Consider the following 20,145-nt stretch of genomic DNA (forward strand, 5'->3'; position numbering starts at 1 on the left):
GAAGTGTTGGAGGTAGTTTCTCACCAGCATTCCTATTTCACCAGTGGGGTGAAGGCACACATTTCAGATAAAAAAAAATACAGTTTAGTCTGCTGCTCTAATTAATCATTGTTAATTCACACTGACTCGTCGTGCATCTACGTCACTTGTGGATGATAAGGCTATGAAAGCTGCATCTAAAATTTACAAAATAGAAGAAATCATGGAAGTGGAGGCATTCTCAAAATCACTGACAGTATGACTGAAGTGTGATCAGAGTAAATAAATTCCTTATGAAGCATCAAGTCTGGTGATGAGTTGCTCTGTTTCAAATACGATTTGGAAAGTGAGTCTTAAATAAAGCTGTTTGGACTTATATTGAAGTTTTGGATAAATGTAAAGAGCTGCACTGGGATAATGTTAACTGACCACAGGTATTTGCTTTGGAGGTACATTATCAGGACCATAGTGTGCTGTTGATGGCTTGTTTACATTGGGGTCCCCATTTTCAGCCTCAATCTGATTCCCCTTGCCCAGGTTTTTTATGATGTTGAAGCTAGAGCGTGCAGTCTCTGCAAAGCTGTTCTCCAGCAGCCATCCTTCTGATTCAGACTCTGGGTCTTCTTGAAGCAGGACATTCTCCAAGGCTGTTTGCAAGTAACGGACACCAGTCAGCACAGAAAGCTGTTGTTATAGAGAGAGAATGTGGAAAAAGAAGCTGCTTTAGGTAGATTCATAGTTTCATTCAGTTTCATAGTGGAAAGTAAACTGGCTAGGAATACTAGGAATGTTAACTGTATTATAGCTTTAAAAAAAGAAAAGAAAAATTAACATAAACGCCAACCTCAAAAAGCCAAATGAGAAGCACAATCAGGCCGATTGAGTGCATTATGTAGGTGAAGTATTCCACCAAAGCCTTGTGACAACCTTTATTCCACAAGTTGAGCTCATCTGTCTGGTAATCGTAGTTAAAGTGGGCTGAGTTGTTGGTGATCTGATACTGAATGCATGGTCGAGGTGAGTTGATGTTACAGCAACTGAAAGGTACTCCATCAACCAGGTATTTTCCTTCCACGTTGCTGCGTAAACGGCTGCAAAGAAAATGGAGGCCACATAACTAATCAGCATCAAGTAAATCATGCATATCTTTATAACATCTTACTTACTCCACCACTTCCCGCTTGGACATGTCCAGGTAGCGAGTACTAATCCACTGAATCTGGAACCAGTCCCTGTGGCCTGCATTACCGCAACATTGGAACTGGATCTGCAGCAGGTCAACAGTGCTTTTAAGGAAGCAACGGCCTGGTGTGTCTGTATCTTTATAGAAGCGTATAGCATCTTGTAGGCCCAGTGCTAGGGATTCCTTCAGTTCCCCATGCATGGTGTAGCACATTAGTGCGCCGACCAGCACACATAGGGTGAAGAAGAATGTGCAAATTATATAAGGGAGCATCAAAAGCTTCCAGCGCAAGAACTTGTTGGTGTCTACGCAGTCATAACAGATCTTTCCTCCAACAAAATTGATCACACAGGCTATCAGCCCCACTGCAATTAGCATATCTGGTACAGAATGAACTGCCTGCTTAGCCATTAGCTCTCTTCTTTTGTTGATCTCCACTTTTAGGAAAAGTCCCAGACTGAACAGGATGAGGCCCGTCACCACCGAGATCCAATTCAGCAACCACAGCACTTGGGCAAGCCTGTCCCTCTGGGCTTTAGTGAATCTTACTCGTAGAACAGCCATATTGGTTAGCTTCCTTAGGCTTCAGGTTAGTGACTGAATTATATTTTGTAGGGTGTTCAAAGATGAAACAATTGGGGAAGTTAAAAATCAGTTTTTCTTCCTGAAAAAAATGTTATCAGGAAATGTTGCAGAGGACATTAAGCAGATATATAAGTTGCCATCAAAGAGGCATTTTAAAATTTTCAAAGCTGCTGAGTGGTGAGAAATTAATGAAGGCTCGATACAAACAGAATAATATTCTGTCTATATGGTGATTTTGAGAATGCATATGTGTGTCTCTTCGTCTGGCAAACAGATATAGGCCTGCGTTTGTTCCTAGTCCTTCAAGTAACCTGAAAGACACTCACATGCTTTCACACAAAAGCAAAGGCAAGAGAAAATATCAAGTTAGTTCACCATTTTTTCTTTGATAGATTTGAATTTTTATTCAGGTTTTTTAATGATTTTGTAATCATTGATCTAGGACAAAGCACAGTAAGCTTAAATACTAAATATCTTTCTGCTTTAGAAAGTGTGCACTACTAAGTACTGACAACATTACATTTACATTGTACATTACATTTTATTTCATTTTAATACAACTGAGTTACCAACAGTGGTAACTTGGTGGACCTGAATGACTAGGTGACATTTAGTGCAGAATTTGGTGGGGATGTGGTCACCTCCCCACCAAATTCTGCACTAAATGTGTTGTGTGTTATTATGCCTTAAAAACTATAATAAATGACACTGAAAACAATCTACAAAGCTTCAACTGAGCAGCTCAAACAGATCTCACTTTCACGGCATTTGGCCAGACACGCAGACCTGCATGAAATTGATCTTTATAGAATCAGCAGTAGTAGTAAACACCTTAATACTCACCCAGACATGTCTGCTTTTACTTTACATTTTAGGTACAGGTTGATTCTCTACTCATCATAAGATATTCCCTTGTTTCACTGTAAGCACATTTACATGTTCATTGGTCAGAGCAACTGATGTGTCTGTGAGATATTCTTACAGGCCCAGGCTGTGTACAGTAATCTCCTGTAATCACTGATCAGCCCAGTTGGATTTGGCAGAGAACCTTCTGTCACCAACACAAATCTCACTGATGTACTGCAGTATATGAGTGTAACGCAGTGATGGGAGTGTTGTTAGTAAGAGTACTGTACAAGAAACGTTCTTTGTTTCACAATGCATTGTTTACAATTTAGTTATTAATAAAATAGATGTTTATAATTTTGAGCATGTAATTATTTCTCAGCTCATTTTAGCACAATGATTTTTATAAAGTAAGAATTGAATTACTCTTTAATTTCTTTTACAATATTGAATTGAAAATGTAGGCTTATAAAGACATTTTTTAATGTTATTTTTTTTAAATGTGAAAATACAGTGAAGGACAAATTTTTGAAGGACAAATGAGGGCTCTTATGCACCTTATAAATCAGTTTAACCACCTTTAGCAATAGTAGCAACCTAAAGTAAATGTTTTATGTAGGAGTTTCGGTTATACACAGCTCTCAAATCCTCCCACAGCAGCTCAATGGGGTAAAGGGGACTATAGGGACTTTAAAGTGGCCACTACGACGTCTTAATATTGGTTTCTTTAGGCAATTTAAATGCTGATTTGCTGGTATAATTAATATCACTGTCCTGTCTCATGACCCAAATTTTGGTCCAACTTTGGTTTGTCATTTTCTGATTTTGTTGTATTGAACATAAAAGCGCTTGCATTTTTCTTTATATCTTTTAGTATTAAACACTCTGAACTTTGACTAAATTTGCCAGCATGCCTACTCTGGTGAAGACCATTTGTAAACAATCCTTCTCCCTATAGAATAGTGGAATTCAATTTGTTTGGAGATGACCTTTTAATGCGTCCAAAAATGATGAGCAACATAGTGGCTTTTCTGTTGTCATGGCTTTTGTCCTTTCTTCATGGCATTGCAGACTAACACGTAGTGCTTTAGAACAGCAAACTCCCAAAAGTTCTCATTTTATAGAGCTATTTCATGATCATTTCATTAACACCTGGCTGCTCATTTCTCTTTAAATAGTTGTGGAATGGTGTACTGAAGCTTGTTAATGAAAGTTGGTTCACTGTTTTTTTTTTTTTTTTAAAAAGTCATTTATTTTTCTTTTTATTTGTATATGGAAGTCGGTAAGGATTACAAAATTGTTATATAGTCCCTTATAAATAAGAACATACAATTCAAAGGGGGTGTACTTTCTATTTCCTATGTATAAATAACCGTTTAGAAAATGGTAATAATAATTCAGTTATATGATATTCCCCTGTAATGTGTTCACAATACACATTCTTTTTATTCTGCTTCAAAACCTTAATCTTAATATTACCTGTGTTACCTTTGTACATACATGTAAATTTCTCTCATGTATTAGGCTCCTTTATGTTACATGCATATTTCGTTTAATACCCCTTCATACAGACAACAGAATTGTGTACAGGTCTGGATTATTGGATTATTCTGACGTAGACAGGATTGAGTAGGAGAAAATGCATGCAGAGGCCCAGTCAGCATATTTAGACACATTTCTTGTCTCTATGCTGTAACAGACATTGGCACACTGGTGAGTATTGGTTCTTTCAACACTTTGAATGTTCATATGTCAGTGACTTAACAACTCTGAGATTAAACCATGGCTATAAGATTTATTTAAGTGATATATAGGAATAAACTAACAAAATGTAAAATTTGCTCCATGGTTCATTAGTCAAATGATGCTGCAGTCATGTGATTTCTTTTTGGTAAATATTGGTCCAAGACAATTTGACTGAATTAAAAATATAATTTGTATTGATTGTCTGGTATTAAAACTGATGGTAGTATCATAGTCAAAAGACTGGCATATTTAAACAAAAATTCAGCATATGTAATGAGACATTTTTCATTTTCAGGAAAATGCTCAATACAGAAGTTCTCTGGAACAAAGCATTAACTGGCAACAATGTGAGAGGAATCACTCGCTGGCTCCGGAGTGTCAGCATTGAAGGCAAGAACAGGCCTATTCCGGTTAATTAATCATGCCCGCACATCACACAATCTATGTTATAGTGACTTTATTCTCTAACTTTACTACCATGCATTTGAAGGTCGGCAAGATGCAGACAAAAATCTTGCTATGTTTAACTATTGGCTTCAGTGTTCCATAGACCTGACCAAGAAAGAGTTGCTAAATCTCTGTAAGTAAAGCTTACGGAAGACAAATGATGCTTTAATTTTTCTTATGATAGCTCTAATTAAGTGATATACAGTATAGAATGTAACGGAGTTGTCACTTGTCTCTTTGGGCCCAGGCTTTGGTCAGTGTCATGGCCTGTGGATGTTTCTAGATCAGACATCCTTCACTAACTTATGTCTACTGATACAGAAACTTAAAAACCTGCACTCATTGGCTTGCTGGGGTAAGGCTCATACTGGTCATTACAATTCAGCTCATTTTAGCATGTCTCTGAAATCTTACACCAAGTAATCTAGCAAATCTAAGAACTGCTTACAGTGCATTTCACATCTAGAAACTGTGAACAAGTACAAAGGACCTAAAAGACTGTATTTACTTTTAATTGTGAATTTCGCTTCCCCTATTTCTTGTCCTGTCTCAGGACACAAATGTGTGATGGGTCAAATTAATTTTTCATAGCTATGACACAATGTGGATGTCGGAATCTGGGACTGCACATGCTCAGACAACACATCCTGTTGGGAAGACTGGTACAGTGGTTGAGCTTCAGTGGACTTCTGCCGCAGTACCCAGGTGATGCTCTAGATGACACTTTTGTTTCATTAGTGACTAAGAGGAACATTGTGGTTAAGAGACTAGCCCTAGTTTGTCAGTGCTGCAATTTTATCTCATGACCTTCTTATCACTAAAGCATAGGTCTTTATAAGAAATAAAGATATTTATGACATAAGAAGATACACAATAAATAAATCTAAAGGAGGAGACATCAGTCTTTTATTTCTTCATATTGTTTTTCTTTTTAGATGCCAGTGAGTTGAAGCAGATCTCTGAGATGTGGCAGCAGTTGAACCAGCAGCACAAAACCACTTGTCTGGAAATGAGGTAATTTACAATAACAAACTGTCCAGTAAACTGTCACAGTATGTTTCCTTAACCCTATTTTTCCCCTTCTCCATTACATAACTCTTGAAATTGTGACCATTCAGCAAAAAAACCTTAACAGTTTCATCATGGATAAAAAGAATCTCTCTATGGTTTCTCTTCTTAGATGTGATACTGAGGATAAATATAGAGGGAACTCCATTATACATGGTATGGTGGCTCATATGCACAAACAATATGGGCCACTATTGGTTTCAGAAGACTGCACCCACCAGACTTGCCCACCACCTTCACTACAATCTCTTCTAAAGCTCATACTGACCTCTTATATAGACACCACATCTGCCCTAGCCATTGTATCCTTTTTCTCCAGCTCTATGAAGAATGATTAAAAATTGGTTATGGTTTGTCCTGGGTTCTCTTCTGTAACTTATGGAACACATTATTTTGGCATTATCTTTGACTCTTTATCTCTAGATAATGTATTTTGTTTTGGACGTTTCTAACATGCAGGGTAAAGGTGATCTCCTTAAGTCTTTCTGCCAGACCTTTAGCATACCATCCAGCTTCTTCCAACAAATCTATGGGTTTTGGCTCCTAGACCATGGCTTTGTATCAGTATGACATCTTCTACCATCAAGCTCATAAAATACTGAATCTATAATTTGTAGTCTGTCTGGGATAGACAGGATCCTGTTACAAGTAGTGTTCTGGAACACAATTCATTTTCCCCCACAGAATTCACTTGGAAAGCTTTTGAGCCCCAAGACCAGTTCAGGAATGTTATCATGTCACAGTTATGCTGTCTTGAGGACCTTGCTGAGACAGGGGCAGAGGGAAGCAGCACTGAAATACCTCTACTACACTAAGCCTGCTATAGAGAATGCTCAGGATGCCAGACTGTATGTGGATGTGCTCTTACAGAACAAGTACTGTATATGAAAATGAATCTTACTGACTGCCATAGAATTGGTGCCATTAGGTGTCATTAAAAGTAGGATTTAAACCATATGGGTGTGGAAACCTTATTATATTTCAGAAAATATATAATAGTGTGCCGTTTTAAGATTTGGTCAAGTTTTCTCTTTCTGTGTCATCTGGCCATCGCATTCTTTCAGCCATGTTGGTGAAGCTCAGATTCTGCTCAGGTGGTGCCAACCAGGAAAGGAATATCTACTTCACAATTTCACATGTGGCTGTGAAAATCCCAGTCTCTGTGGGGAAATACTGGCCAGTGTATGTATTGTAATGTGATACAGTAACCTGTGCTTTTCCACACTGATCACTCAGGGCTCAAAAAGGACACTGTACCTACAGACAGAAAATTGCTTCAAATTTTAGACAGAAAAGTTTTTCATAAATCTAATTGACACGAATGTTATAAATGCATGACATTTTAACTTTTTTTTTATTGCAGAATATTCCACATCTCAAATTATCAGAGAGACCATATTCTACTAAACCTGAAAAAATAAACCAAAGAAATCTTGGTGATACCGTTGCAAGAAATACGTTTGTTGGAAACGGTTGGAAAAACTAATTTTATTCAAATATAGAGACTTCATTATTATAAGGACAACTTTAATACTCAAGAAATCTTTTGCCCGTGGATTACTTAGTAAAGTAAATATGTTCATGTACATGTACAAGTTATATTTTCTAATATTCTCAGGGCATATTCCTCATCCATTTTCTGCACTGCTCTACCAGTGTCTGTTTAATGGCTCTCTAACTCCCGGAGATTTTCTCAAATTATTTAGAGAATCTGTGACAGAGCTTAACTCATCAAAACAACACACAAGGTACTAGAAGATAATTATGTATAAATAGTTATGATGGTAAAACAATATCGCAAGAATAACATTAATATTTATGTTGATTCTGCACATTTAGGCTGATGGTGGTGTTGCCAACATACATAGAGAACAATGAAGATAACAGGAATACTTCTCAGTCACCCGAGACATTTTGTCATTTAGCCTTACCTCCTAGTCCTGTAGAGCTCCAGAAGGAACAAATGAAGTTGTTACAGAATGATAGAATGGTACGCTATGCCTATAACACAATACTATACTAAACAATATTTCAGAGTAACACATTGTATATACTGTAGTGGCAACATTCTGTATATTAGTGTTCTATTAGAAATACTATGATAATATGAGGAAATGATATAACTAAAATATTATGAGGATTTTTTAAATTCTTTAATTCTTTTCAGGAGGTTTATGTGTCTCCAGCAGATGTCTCTCCTGGCTCCACATCTGCAGACAGCATGGAGTCTGCATGCTCCTTCATTACTTCCTCCTCTCCTTCATTTCTTCCCCCTCTCCAGCATTCGCTGAGCGGCAATCACATGCCATCTAAAGATGTTACGCAGTACTGTTCTCCTTTCACCCTCATTGCAGGGTGCAGCTCAAAGGCAACGCTCATCAAAAGCTTGTGCAAAGAAAGTGTACATGAGCTGGTCAGCTCTGAGAGTGAGTCTAGCTGGGTTTGAGGTTTGATTTCTTGTTTTCATTAAATATATCATTCATTGTTTCTGTGTCTAATGTTTCTAATGTCCATGGTGTTGATGATGTTTTGACCTGTGCATTACCAGAATATCTTCTGAGAGTCACATGGTCGAAGTTACATAAATAGAAGATTGGCGTTTTAATGTTTGTAAAAGCCTCTTGATAGGATCAATAAATGGTTGTCGAATTTTGATACAGATGAGATATCAGTATTTCAGACATTTAAACTCTAAATCTAAATAGCATTATTGTCTTATATGCATATTATTGTCATATATGCAGTTATTCAATCAGCCAATTGTGTATTAGCAGCGCAGTGCATAAAACATGCAGATGCAGGCGAGAAGTTTTATTTAAAATTTGCATCAACACATAGAACTAGGAAAAAAAAAGTAATGTCTATGATTTTGGCACGGTTTGGTGGCACTAGATGTGAAGTTTTCTGTTGAAACTCTAGAGACGAGCAAATCCCTGTAGAGATTACACACATTAAACATCTTTTCCAATATCGATGAGCCTGTACCTATTGTAACCTTAGATTCCTGTTTTTGGCTGGCAGGAGTGGAACCATTTGTGATGTTCCGCTGTTGTAGACCATCTGCCTCAACATTTGGTATATTGTGCATTCTGAGATGCTATTCTGCTCACCATGATTGTGAAGAGTGGTTGTTTAAGTTACCATAGCCTTCCTATCAGCTTGCATCAGTCTGGCTATTCACCTCTGACCTCTCATAAAAAGTTTTAATCTGTTTTGTCACTAAAATAAATATGTTTGTGTGTAAACTCTAAATATGGCTGTGTGTGGAAAAACTCACACACAACAATAAAGTTTGTCTGTCACCAACAATCAAGGTTGCCATTTTCCTATTCTTGTGTTTAATATAACATTAACCAAAGCCTTAGACCTGTGTCTGTATGTCTTTATGCATCCAACTTCTGCCACCTAACTGAATTAATAAGCAGATTTATAGTGTGGTATATGATTCTTCTCACACATTGTTTTACAAAAAAGTAATTTTACTAATTGGTTTGAATGACTATCAATTAAGATTTAAATGCACTGAATTCCAATTTAACAAAAAAAATGGGTTTAATAAATAGTTTGTATATATTGTATTATAAAATACAGATTGGATCTCTTGTATGTTTTGCCTTTCCATATAACATCTACAGCAATAAAGACAATCAAACAGTGCCATATAGTGCTGCTGTGTTCCCTGTGGGTGCTGATAATTTTTTTATTCCTTATTTTAGTGAGCATTTATATTTGCTTTTTTAATAATATGTCCAATGAAAGTGTTAAATTGCTTGCTGGGTGTATGTCATAATCTCACCTTGTTTTTATAGACGAAGTGATTGATGATAAGGTCACAGAGCCACATTCAGAGAGCATTAGGGCAGGATATGAGAGAGAACAGTTCCGTGTTTTATCTTCTGAGAGTGTTTATATCCAAGACTCCATTTGTGATGAAGCTTCTGGATCAAGCAGCTTTTTGGACCTGAAGCCTTTAAAAGTGAGTGATTATATCTGCTTTTTGTTTACAGCTTAATAACATTACAAATTCAAACAGTCATTCATTAGTGCTGTTTTTTCTGTTTGCCAATTACTTAATTTAATGAATTGCATAATGTGTTCAATTGTATGGACTGCAGCATTTATAACAACTGTACAACTTACCCTTCTTTGAGTGGCTGAGGTATGATTTGTAGTCTTTGCCCTTTCTATGTTCAGAGAGCACTGGAGCCTTACCCTCCAGTTAAGAAGAGCCTTGGGTCCTTCTGTTATGATCCTCAGAATGTCACAGACCAGCCGGAGATCCTCACTTCATGTGCCCGTGCTGAGACTATGCAGGAGCTTCTGGAGCAGGTCCATGATCAGGCCCTTATATTAAAGGCTGGGAATCCCAAACAACCATCAGTTTTAGAGTCTGTCAGGAGTTCCAAACTGTTAATGGATTTTAACCCAGTGTGGCCTGGCTCTCGTCCTCATCAGCCTCAGCGTTCTCTTGGAACTTCATTATTACCACTGAGCCCCATTGAGAAGACCAGAGACAAAGCAACCAGTGAGGGCAGAAATGCAGGAATTAAAGAGGTAGTGTGTTTTAGGACCACATCAGATCGAGTGGGTGACTATAAACTGGGCAGCTGGTGGAAGCAGGCTCTGGAGACAAGAAGAGCCTCCACTGGATTGCTGCCTGCTATCGAGCAGGTGCCTGCTGTCACGAAAGGTTATACTTTGTTACACAAATCCAAGCAATTCTTGAAAGACTAATTGCATTGTTTAGGTTGTTTCAGTTATGCTCTACTAAATCTTCTTCTTTCCTACTTAGAGAAAAGACACTCTCTTTTTCTAGGATGGCCTCAGTCTCATGGGCTTATCAGAGGACTCAAACAAGAGGTTATACAGGTAATAAAATGTCATTTATGAGTTGTATTAGAAATGACAATGCATCTCTCAAAATTAAAAAGAGTAGGAAGGTCATCCATATTAACAGGCAAATTGTGACATACTGTATATCCTGACCAATTATCTAGAAAATAATAAGATTCTAGAGTTTGAGATGTTCCTCTTAGTTGAACCACTATGGATGTGCTCTTTTAGCTTTTTAAATACAAGTTGCAGCTTTTGTAAAAAGGTCTCTCCACATGGGCGCATCATCTGAATGCCCCACAAGGCCAAACTGCCAGATATTCCTGCTAATGTGGTGACAGATGGTATAAAATGTCATTAAAACAACATGCCCCCTAACACAAATGCATAGTTAGATACTCAGTAAGAATTCATGGCATATAAATTGCACATTTTTCATTAGTATTATTTCTGCTCTTTATTTATTATGCTATATAGTTATTATATATAAGCGTAAGCCATGACTTTGTTCTTTAGAAATATAAAACATTTTAGAAATGCTGAAATGTTGACTTTCTTATATTTAAATGCTTACTGGAAGATAAACTGGAATCCATAGGTCAAGCTACATAATGCATGATATCATGGGGCAATATATAGCCATCATTTATCAAATTCTCATTCTCATTTGATAAATTCTCATTTATCAAATTCTCCACTTCATTTCCACTTGCTTGCATTTATCAAATTCTCCACTTTCAAGTGCTACTCGCTTGCTGATGTCTATGTGGTTTTGTAGGAAAAGGCTGCGGCTAGAGCCTTTCATTATGGACAGCATTTGCTGTTTGATTGTCCCATAACCTCAGGCATAGATTAATGGGATCAGGATATTTTGGCACCAACTCCACCCACACATGAACAGAGGAAATGAAATGCAGCACTATGTGAGCTTACAAGATTGTAAATACCTGTAAATGATGAAAAGCCATGACAATCCCTCAAATACACATACCTAACTGTTCATTCTTGCATAAAATTCTGAATGATATAACCTGTAACAGACGTGTAAACATTTTTCTCATTCTCCTTGACTGCATTATTCGAAAAATGTAACGAAACCCATGCCCTTGAAAAGTAATCCAGTTTTAAATGATGTTTTTAGGCTACAAAGGATGAGTCAAGCAGAAAAGCTGAAGGGAAAAGGTGCAAACAGGTCAAACAATTCTGAGAAAGAGTGAGAGTAAGAAAGGACAACATCACTGATACGTGGGATTAAAAAAGCTTTCCAGTTCTGATTTGCTTACCATATTTACCGTATGTTGACTAAACATTTGAAAACTGCATTTTAATAAACAGAAAATCTTAATATCTGCCGTAGGTTTGCATTGTTTATTTTTTAATCTCATGTGACAAATGAATATGAATGACATTTTATGATTCTGAATGTGTAATACTGTTGCTTAATCATGTCACAGGTTTGGATTAAATCAGTGTCAAATAGATTTAACATGTTTGCTGTTCTTTATTTCACAATCCTGATTTACATAGTCCTGTTTTTTCTCCCAAACAAATCCAGCAGAATCAACAGAGATAAATACACCATTTTTGTATAGTAACTGTACAGCAATGATTTGTATTTAAAACAATCAAGACAGCTGAAATGATAGTTTTTTTCATTTAATTAAGTTTCTTTTAGAAAGCCTAACAAATTAATTCAGAAAATAAAGAGCTCTGATGAATAACTTGAAACCTCAGTCTCGATCTGAAATTGTTAAGCAATTCTGCAACTCTTTGCAATTCTGCACTTACTGGTTGTTAAGTCTGGTTCTACGGCCATAAAATGCAAAGCAAGATCAATTAGTCCACTGCTCTACTGTCCTCAAGTATTCTCCTGTGAATACAGACTCTTAAACATACAGACTTCTGTCAGACTCAGATATGCTTTTTTCCCTAAAATTTATGATGTTTCACAAATGGTCTCTATCTATAATATGTCTGCCTGTTACTGGATATCAAAATTGTATGTGGATAAAGCAACAAGCCATATTGTATTCACATCCTACAATCTGGAACTGAAATGGATTTAATTGGGATTATATGTAATGTCTTTACACAGTATATACCAGATTAGTATAGTTAGCAAAATTATTTGCAAATGTAAAATTTGCATTTACACAAATCTTCACTCCATTTACCACCATCACTTAAATCACTTATTTTTTGCTGACAAGTCTTGCTAAAGAGGAAACAAGCTGTATATGTAAAGCTTTTTTGCTCTGTAATCTGTCTTTTTAGCCGGGTAGTATAAATGGGCTTGTTTGCTTGGTTGAGATGGTGCTAATCTTTCCCATTAAAAATGGATGAGCTCCCTGATGCTGCAGCAGCCTCCAGTGCAGCTGCTGTGTCTGCATGTCTATATGAATAGAACTAAATTGAAATGTCTCTTTTTCAGGCTTGTTGCTGGGTAATTCTAACACACAGGACAAAGTATGCCAGATGTATGGTGTGGGTCTCTGCAGATGTCCAGACTTCTGTAACGTGCATATACAATTGCAGTAGCGTTAATGGGCTCTTTATGTACATACAATTTGTTCTGCCACATATGACTCAAATGGAACTAAACTACTCTATTATGGTGCTAGAATGAGCCGTAAAAAAATCGTGCAGTTTCTGATATTGATGAAATAGAAACACGTCTGCTACTGCTTTCTCTTTTAACTTCCTGATTAGTAAGTCCTCTTCATTTTTGCTCATTTTATACAAACTCACCCAAGTCAATAACAAGATGGAGCATTTCTCTGACTTAGGGGTGTGTTGGGTGTTGGATAAGACACAGTGAACACTTCAGGATTCAGTCATGCCTTGTTTCAAAGCTATGTCTTTGATCGGAACCATGAATCAGTCACCCACCCCTTCTTCTTATGGCACCCTTGGTTCTACCTTATTATCCTACTGAAAAATCAGGTACTGTATAGTCTGAACAGTTACTGTACCAGCTTCAAAGAAAAACCTAGTACACCATCTTTGCCAGCTGGTAAGTACTGGTGATAATTCCTGGAGTCATTCCTTCAAGCCTATATTATAAAAAATTTGTAAAAAATAATTAAGAAAATAGCAATACAGCAAGTAGAAAATGAATTGATTAATTGGTTTAAAAGAAATTAAGCTGGAATATAACAGCATGAACAGAAGGGGGTTTTCAGTAAGATAAACAAGTAACATGGCTTTCAGTTGCTTGTGCCTATTTATTAATTTGTAGAATATGTAATGTTATTGAAGTATGTTCTACTGTGGTGATTTTTTTTATAAATATCTGTAGAAAAATCTGTAGAGTCGACACCATCCCCCCACACTGTGGTGAATCAACAACTGGCAGACGACCTGAACTCAACTGCAGGTTTGAAAAAGCCCAATTCTCAGTTCCTGTAACCCCCGACTCCAACACACCTAAAATTCAGTTCAGTGAAGATTATGTGTGCCAGGTCTTCAGGAAGAACAAAAGAAGAAAGGCACCAGGTCCAGACAGTGTTTCACCAGCCTGTCTGAAAACCTGTGCTGACCAGCTGGCCCCAACTGGAGAAGTCCCCTCATGCTCCACCAAAAGCTCCACCATCATTCCCGTCCCAAAGAAATCCAAAATTACCGGACTAAATGACTACAGACCTGTGGCTCTAACTTCTGTGGTCATGAAACCATTTGAAAGACTGGTTTTGGCTTATGTGAAGGTCATCACTGAACCCTTATTGGACCCTCTGCAGTTTGCCTACAGAGCAAACAGGTCTGTGAATGATGCAGTCAATATGGGACTGCATTATATTCTTCAGGATCTGGACAGACCAGGGACTTATGAGGATCCTGTTTGTGGACTTCAGGTCTGCCTTTAACACCATCATCCCATCACTCCTTCAGCCCAAATTAACCCAGCTCTATGTGTCCTGCTCTGTCTGTCAGTGGATCACCAGCTTTCTGACAGACAGGCAGCAGCTAGTGCGACTGGGAAAACTAAAATCCAGCATCCGCGCCCTCAGCACTGACGCTCCTCAGGGTTGTGTCCTCTCCCCACCGCTCTTCTCCCTGTACACAAACGACTGCACCTCTAATGACCCCTCTGTCAAGTTCCTGAAGTTTGCAGACGACACCACACTGATTGGCCTCATTCAGGACGGTGACGAGACTGGAGGATGAACAGCTGGCTGTCTGGTGCAGTCTTAACAACCTGGAGCTGAACACGCTCCAGACAGTGGAGTTCAGGAGGAACCCCCCCCCCCCCACCACCATCATGGATAGCATTGTGACAGCAGTGGAGTCATTCAGATTCCTGGGAACCACAATCTCCCAGGACCTGAAGTGGGACATTCACATTGACTTCATTGTGAAAAAGGCTCAGCAGCGGTTGTACTTCCTTCGCCAACTGAGGATCTGCTGAATCAGTTCTACACTGCCATCATCAAATCCATCCTCTGCACTTCAGTGACTGTTTGGTTCAGCTCAGCTACCAAATCAGACCTCAGAAGACTACAGAGGGTAGTACCAAGATCTGTACTTCTCCAGAGTGAGCAAAAGGGCAAAGAGAATCACTCTGGACCCCTCACATCCAGCACACTCACTCTTCGAACTGTTGCCATCTGGTCAACGCTACAGAGCCCTGAGCAGCAGAATGACCAGACATAGGAACAGTTTCTTCCCTCAGGCAATCCATCTTTTGAGCACTTGACATATACAAAACACACAACACTACATTATTTACTTAAAACACATACTTCCTTATTTATATTTCAGTTTGCACATTTTCCACTGTACATACAACTGTCTATATTATATATGTGTTTGTGTCTTGTCAATACCATTCTGTTTACACTGTGGAGCTTCTGTACTAGAACAAATTCCTCGTATGTAAAAACCTACCTGGCAATAAAGATCTTTCTGATTTCATATCAATCATAGCATAGCAATCATACAGCATCAATCATATACTGGAACAACATAATCAGCATCATATATTGGAACAACAATTTGAAAACTTGTATTTTAAGGTACTATTTCCTGTTCAAACGCTCTCTTTGTGCAGAATTTATTTATTTATTTATTTATTTTTTGCATTTTTTTTATTCTGATACTGCCCTCTTCTCACGCCAGTAGAGTGGATCTGCGCATGCGCAGCACCGGTGCTCAGCTGCTTTAGCGCGAGCCGGCTGAAAATGGCAAAAAATAATTTTATATTCACGCAGTGCGTCTTATATTTTTTGGCTTTCGTCTTTGGGTTTATCGCCGTAGTGCCTCTCTCTGAAAATGCGGAGGACTTCGGAGGGAAATGTTTGCTCTTCACACGGGGTATGTGGCAGAACGAGAACATCACGGTGTCCAAGCAGCGCTTCATGGTGGAGGACTGGGGACCAAAGTCCTCATGCAGCTTCATCACCTTCGTCGGTGTGGCCTCGCTCGTGCTGTCTGCTGTTCAGGCCTGGAGGCTGCTCTTCCTCATCTGCAAAGGCCATGACGAGTGAGTGTCTTTACATTTCACCTACATCTCCTGTAAAATATGACTGAGATTGATGCATTAAGTATGTTTGGGATGCACAAAAGACCAAACTGGAGCACATTACACTTAATAAGCTTTACTATAATAAGTTTTACTTTACTGTAATAAGCTTTACTATATAGTAAAAGACACAGATGAACAGTGTCATTAAAGATCATGCAATATTTGATCCAATATTTTTTTTTATGCTGGAAACCTTGTATACCATGATTCATCAAATCACCCACAGGAACATATGGAGCATCTGTGATTATTTAAACACATTATTTATGCTCACAGCACACAATAAAAAAAGGGTGTAAGAGAAGAAAGTTTAAATACATTTTGTTATTTACGGCATCATTTATTTCACATAGAGATGAAGTGCCTTAATCTAGCATCCATGCACCTACTCAGTATGCAGCTGTTCAGTATTGTTAATTGTATATTTAATTATGTGATGGCAAATCAACAGCACCAGACTGACACATCAGAGGGAGAGAGTGTGTATTCTATTGTTGGATATAGTCATAAAACATGTCTGTTGTTCTTTCAAACGCAGGTCTTGTAGATATCTCACAGCTTTCTGAACTTTTGCTTGCTTTTCCACAGCTCCATATTTAATGCCTTCTTGAACCTGCTGATCAGCTTGTTTGTGGTGTGTGCTGTGTTCCTGTCGAGCACCATTGTGACTGTGGGCTTTAACTTGTGGTGCGATGCTGTTACAGAGGGGGGCAGCATGCCCAGCAGGTAAAATAATCTGTCAAGTCTATTTTATGAATTTCAGGCTGCAATGATTAGTCAACACAATCAACTAACCAGTAAAGATTAAACCATTATATTTGGACAACAGAGGCGCTGCTTCTGTTGTTGAACTGTGCTCAAAAAGGAAAAAGAAATTCTGTATGTTCAGTAATGACGGATATAATGCTATGTATCATTTAACACTGCTAAGGCATTTAATGTTTTCCTTTTTATGTTAATGTACACAAGAAACTGACAGTCACATACATATATCATTTCACATACAGAAAGTAAGAAAGTAGCTATCTGATGCAGAATTGGTGAAATTCAACTCCAGTGTCTTGAACATTGATTCATATTTCATATAAATATGAATTTTAATCTTTCAGATATTATGTAGTGTCTGTAAGTGAATGAATTCTAAGGTCTTTAACGGTAGCAGTTTACGTCTTTTTTTCTAGCTGTGAGGATTTACAGGACACTGATTTGGAGCTGGGCTTAGACAACTCTTCATACTATGACCAGTTTGCCATTGCACAAGTATGTGTGATCTGAATATTTTATATGTAATCAGAACCATTGGGTTTAGTATTTATTTGTGTTATACTCTGTTTGTTTGAATACATAATACATGGCACTATTTTCCCCTGTAGTTTGGACTTTGGGCTGCTTGGTTGACGTGGTTGGGTATCACATTCATGGCCTTCCTGAAGGTCTACTATAACTACCGTCAGGAAGACCTGCTGGACAGCCTGATCCACGAGAAGGCGTTCCTGCTGGGCCACTCCTCACGCCGCTGCTCTGACGTAATGGATAAGAAAAGTCCCATGATCTGAATCTCTCTAGAAGCACAGCACATGGTCTGATTGTCTGATTCGAGATGAGACACAAAGCTGACAGGCACTGAAATGATTAGTATGTCAAGGTTGTTTTTGCCACAGACATGTTGTGCTCAAACTGTTAATGCACCTTAAACAGCTCCTGACAGCCTGTCTGTAATCTGTGGGAGGCCAGTAAAACTGAATCAAACATCGACATCTAAATCGACATGTAAAAGGCTGTCTGCAAGCTTACCCAAATACTTCTTTATTAAAAATCTAAATTTAACATTTTATTCATTGCTTAATAATAAATATTAAATGTTATGCATTTGATGTTGAGCTCTTCCCAGGGCAAAAATTCACCAAAATGAAATGAAAGAGATTTTGTTCTTAAGAATGAAAGGTCTAAAAACACTATTGTGGCAAAGAGAATTTTGGCTCTTTTTTGGTCCCAGAACATAGAGATTACTGCAGCCTTGATAGTTATACCAGGGCTTAAAATGTAAGTGACTGACTAATGATCAGTTATAAATGCTATTAAATTATTGTGAAACCTGTTTACGCTAAAATTAATCTAAATATTGCACATGTCCAGTAACACTTACAAATACCATTATATCTTATTGTACTTTTACTTTACTAACCAAAACCTCAAATTTTGGGTACAAATTATTATACTGTATAGGCGTGAATTCTGTAATACGAGTCTCAAAATGAATTCAAATTCAGTTAGTGTTTTCTGTCTACAGTATTTGGTCTAGATTGGTTTACAGTAGATATTTATTTTCTCGGGTTCTGTTCTTATCATTTCATTATTATCTATATGTGTTTGCATATACAGCAAGTGTGATGTATGTAAAGATGAGTACAATCATATAGGCAGTTCAATATAAAAATGTGTCTGCATTACCTTCTTACAGCTTCTAACAAAAGACCATAGTGGACTTATTAATCATATGACATATTTCAAATGAAACAAAATGGGTATTGAAGCAAAAAAAGGCATACAATTGCACAGTGTGTAGTCTTTCAACATTACTTATTTTCTTGCAACGTTTAGGTATTTGCCACCTGAAATCTTGCTGCATGCTGGAATAAATGTGTGTGTGTGCATTTTCAATATAATCAGTTTAAAAATAGCCAAATAATCGTTTGTTGCCTCAATGCCATATTTATATTCTCTGTTCATTTAATTTTAAAAGTGCATGAATAATTATTTGAGCATATCTTTATAACCTGTTATACCTTTGTACTCCATGTCCAATATAAAACACCTGCCATATTTAACTGTGCCCTTTTTTCTTTATATTTTTGCAGTTTGGTGTGAATTAATTTTCTAATTATAGGTTTTTATAACATCTACTTTTCAATTCTTTGTATTTGTTATTGCTTATTATGAAATATCAGAAAATTATTAACAGGATTCACAGAATTAAGTGAATTCAGATGTCAAAACTTTTAAAAATGGGTTAGGAATTAAGAGTACATCTAATTCATTAAGATATAACATTTCCTTGTGTTCCTGATAACTGTAATGTAATTACTTATCTAATTACTCTTTGAACCTCTGATCTACTCAACTCTTCTCTAATATACAAAAGACCAAAAGAAAGTGTTTAGTGTTTAAAGTGTTAACCTGCCAGAAGCCACCAGAACAGCTATAATGTGCCTTGGTATAAATTCTACAAGGTCTCTTGCACTATACTGGGTGACTGAACATTATTCTTCCAAAACTATTCCCTCGGTTGGCATTTTGTTGATGGTGTTGGTGAGAGCTGCCACTAAAATCTCTCGCAGGTGTTCATATAATGTATTTTATAGCTACCAATCACAGTGAGGTAATAAGTGAACAGAAGTCTGTAGAATGGATGAGAAATTCTTCATGCAAGATAGAGATAGATAATTAGGCAATTACTAATTTTGAATGCTAAAAAATATGTTTATAAATAAACGATTAGTTAAAACATCAGATGAGTGACAATAATACAACATTCAAATGCCTCAATTTATTTAAAATTGGTTATTTAAAAGTGTGTGTGTGTGTGTGTGTGTGTGTGTGTGTGTGTGTGTGTGTGTGTGTGTGTGTGTGTACACTGTGCCCTGTAATGAAACATTATCCTACCCAGGGTGTTTTCTTGCCTCCTGCACAGAATTCCTGGGATAGACTTTGGATGATAAAGTGTTTACTGAAAGTGAGTGAGTAAATAAAACATGTACTGTAGCAAATGAAAAGTGCTAGCATACATCATCTCTCTGGTTGCAATGCTGTTTATTTGATGGCTTTTATTGATGACCTGTTACAATTTGATTTAAACGGAGAGAAAGGAGAGAACCTTAAAAAGGCACTTCTATTAAAAGCATTCTCATACAGTGTCACTAATGTAAAGTGGAGAGGA

General features: G+C 37.4%; 3 protein-coding genes across 6 annotated transcripts; 2 read left to right on the forward strand and 1 right to left on the reverse strand.

Annotated features, from left to right (window-relative positions):
* Positions 1 to 136: 136 nt before the first annotated feature.
* Positions 137 to 1,937, reverse strand: prph2la (peripherin 2-like a). Its single transcript, XM_027172486.2, has 3 exons — positions 1,146 to 1,937; positions 824 to 1,070; positions 137 to 663 (listed from the first exon to the last, which is right to left on the reverse strand). The coding sequence occupies exons 1-3, from the start codon at positions 1,724 to 1,726 to the stop codon at positions 400 to 402; spliced, it is 1,092 nt and encodes a 363-aa protein (XP_027028287.1). The 5' UTR covers positions 1,727 to 1,937; the 3' UTR covers positions 137 to 399.
* A 3,209-nt stretch (positions 1,938 to 5,146) lies between these two features.
* On the forward strand, positions 5,147 to 12,237 carry LOC113659720. Of its 3 annotated transcripts, XR_007144479.1 has the most exons (13): positions 5,150 to 5,491; positions 5,722 to 5,800; positions 5,967 to 6,156; positions 6,278 to 7,036; positions 7,218 to 7,326; positions 7,473 to 7,602; positions 7,694 to 7,844; positions 8,022 to 8,280; positions 9,664 to 9,830; positions 10,049 to 10,544; positions 10,647 to 10,723; positions 11,466 to 11,610; positions 11,829 to 12,237. XR_007144479.1 is itself a non-coding variant. In XM_047821210.1 (11 exons), the coding sequence occupies exons 5-11, from the start codon at positions 7,430 to 7,432 to the stop codon at positions 11,892 to 11,894; spliced, it is 1,389 nt and encodes a 462-aa protein (XP_047677166.1). In that variant the 5' UTR covers positions 5,148 to 5,491; positions 5,722 to 5,800; positions 5,967 to 6,156; positions 6,278 to 7,036; positions 7,218 to 7,429; the 3' UTR covers positions 11,895 to 12,237. The 3 variants fall into 3 exon arrangements, 1 of the variants encoding a protein (XP_047677166.1); XR_007144478.1 differs by having other exon boundaries at positions 5,147 to 5,491; positions 7,218 to 7,602; XM_047821210.1 differs by lacking the exon at positions 11,466 to 11,610 and having other exon boundaries at positions 5,148 to 5,491; positions 7,218 to 7,602.
* A 3,555-nt stretch (positions 12,238 to 15,792) lies between these two features.
* On the forward strand, positions 15,793 to 19,033 carry LOC113659373 (transmembrane protein 179). 2 transcript variants are annotated; one of them, XR_007144602.1, is made up of 5 exons: positions 15,793 to 16,166; positions 16,797 to 16,934; positions 17,390 to 17,468; positions 17,582 to 17,872; positions 17,905 to 19,033. XR_007144602.1 is itself a non-coding variant. In XM_027172093.2 (4 exons), the coding sequence occupies exons 1-4, from the start codon at positions 15,865 to 15,867 to the stop codon at positions 17,762 to 17,764; spliced, it is 702 nt and encodes a 233-aa protein (XP_027027894.1). In that variant the 5' UTR covers positions 15,793 to 15,864; the 3' UTR covers positions 17,765 to 19,033. The 2 variants fall into 2 exon arrangements, 1 of the variants encoding a protein (XP_027027894.1); XM_027172093.2 differs by having other exon boundaries at positions 17,582 to 19,033.
* Positions 19,034 to 20,145: the final 1,112 nt, after the last annotated feature.

This window comes from Tachysurus fulvidraco, chromosome 12, assembly GCF_022655615.1.
Source record: "Tachysurus fulvidraco isolate hzauxx_2018 chromosome 12, HZAU_PFXX_2.0, whole genome shotgun sequence".
Classification (NCBI taxonomy): Eukaryota; Metazoa; Chordata; class Actinopteri; order Siluriformes; family Bagridae; genus Tachysurus; species Tachysurus fulvidraco.

What these genes read in the sequence shown, in the direction of transcription:
- prph2la (XM_027172486.2), bottom strand. Translation starts at nt 1,726, where the DNA reads ATGGCTGTTCTACGAGTAAGATTCACTAAAGCCCAGAGGGACAGGCTT. An exon ending in TCCAAGCGGGAAGTGGTGGA is followed by an intron (nt 1,071 to 1,145) that starts GTAAGTAAGATG and finishes TTTTCTTTGCAG; the next exon opens with CCGTTTACGCAGCAACGTGG. An exon ending in TTCTCATTTGGCTTTTTGAG is followed by an intron (nt 664 to 823) that starts GTTGGCGTTTAT and finishes CTATAACAACAG; the next exon opens with CTTTCTGTGCTGACTGGTGT.
- LOC113659373 (XM_027172093.2), top strand. Translation starts at nt 15,865, where the DNA reads ATGGCAAAAAATAATTTTATATTCACGCAGTGCGTCTTATATTTTTTG. An exon ending in ATCTGCAAAGGCCATGACGA is followed by an intron (nt 16,167 to 16,796) that starts GTGAGTGTCTTT and finishes GCTTTTCCACAG; the next exon opens with CTCCATATTTAATGCCTTCT. An exon ending in ACCAGTTTGCCATTGCACAA is followed by an intron (nt 17,469 to 17,581) that starts GTATGTGTGATC and finishes TTTCCCCTGTAG; the next exon opens with TTTGGACTTTGGGCTGCTTG.
- LOC113659720 (XM_047821210.1), top strand. Translation starts at nt 7,430, where the DNA reads ATGTTCATGTACATGTACAAGTTATATTTTCTAATATTCTCAGGGCAT. An exon ending in TGAGCTGGTCAGCTCTGAGA is followed by an intron (nt 8,281 to 9,663) that starts GTGAGTCTAGCT and finishes TTGTTTTTATAG; the next exon opens with ACGAAGTGATTGATGATAAG. An exon ending in TCAAACAAGAGGTTATACAG is followed by an intron (nt 10,724 to 11,828) that starts GTAATAAAATGT and finishes TGATGTTTTTAG; the next exon opens with GCTACAAAGGATGAGTCAAG.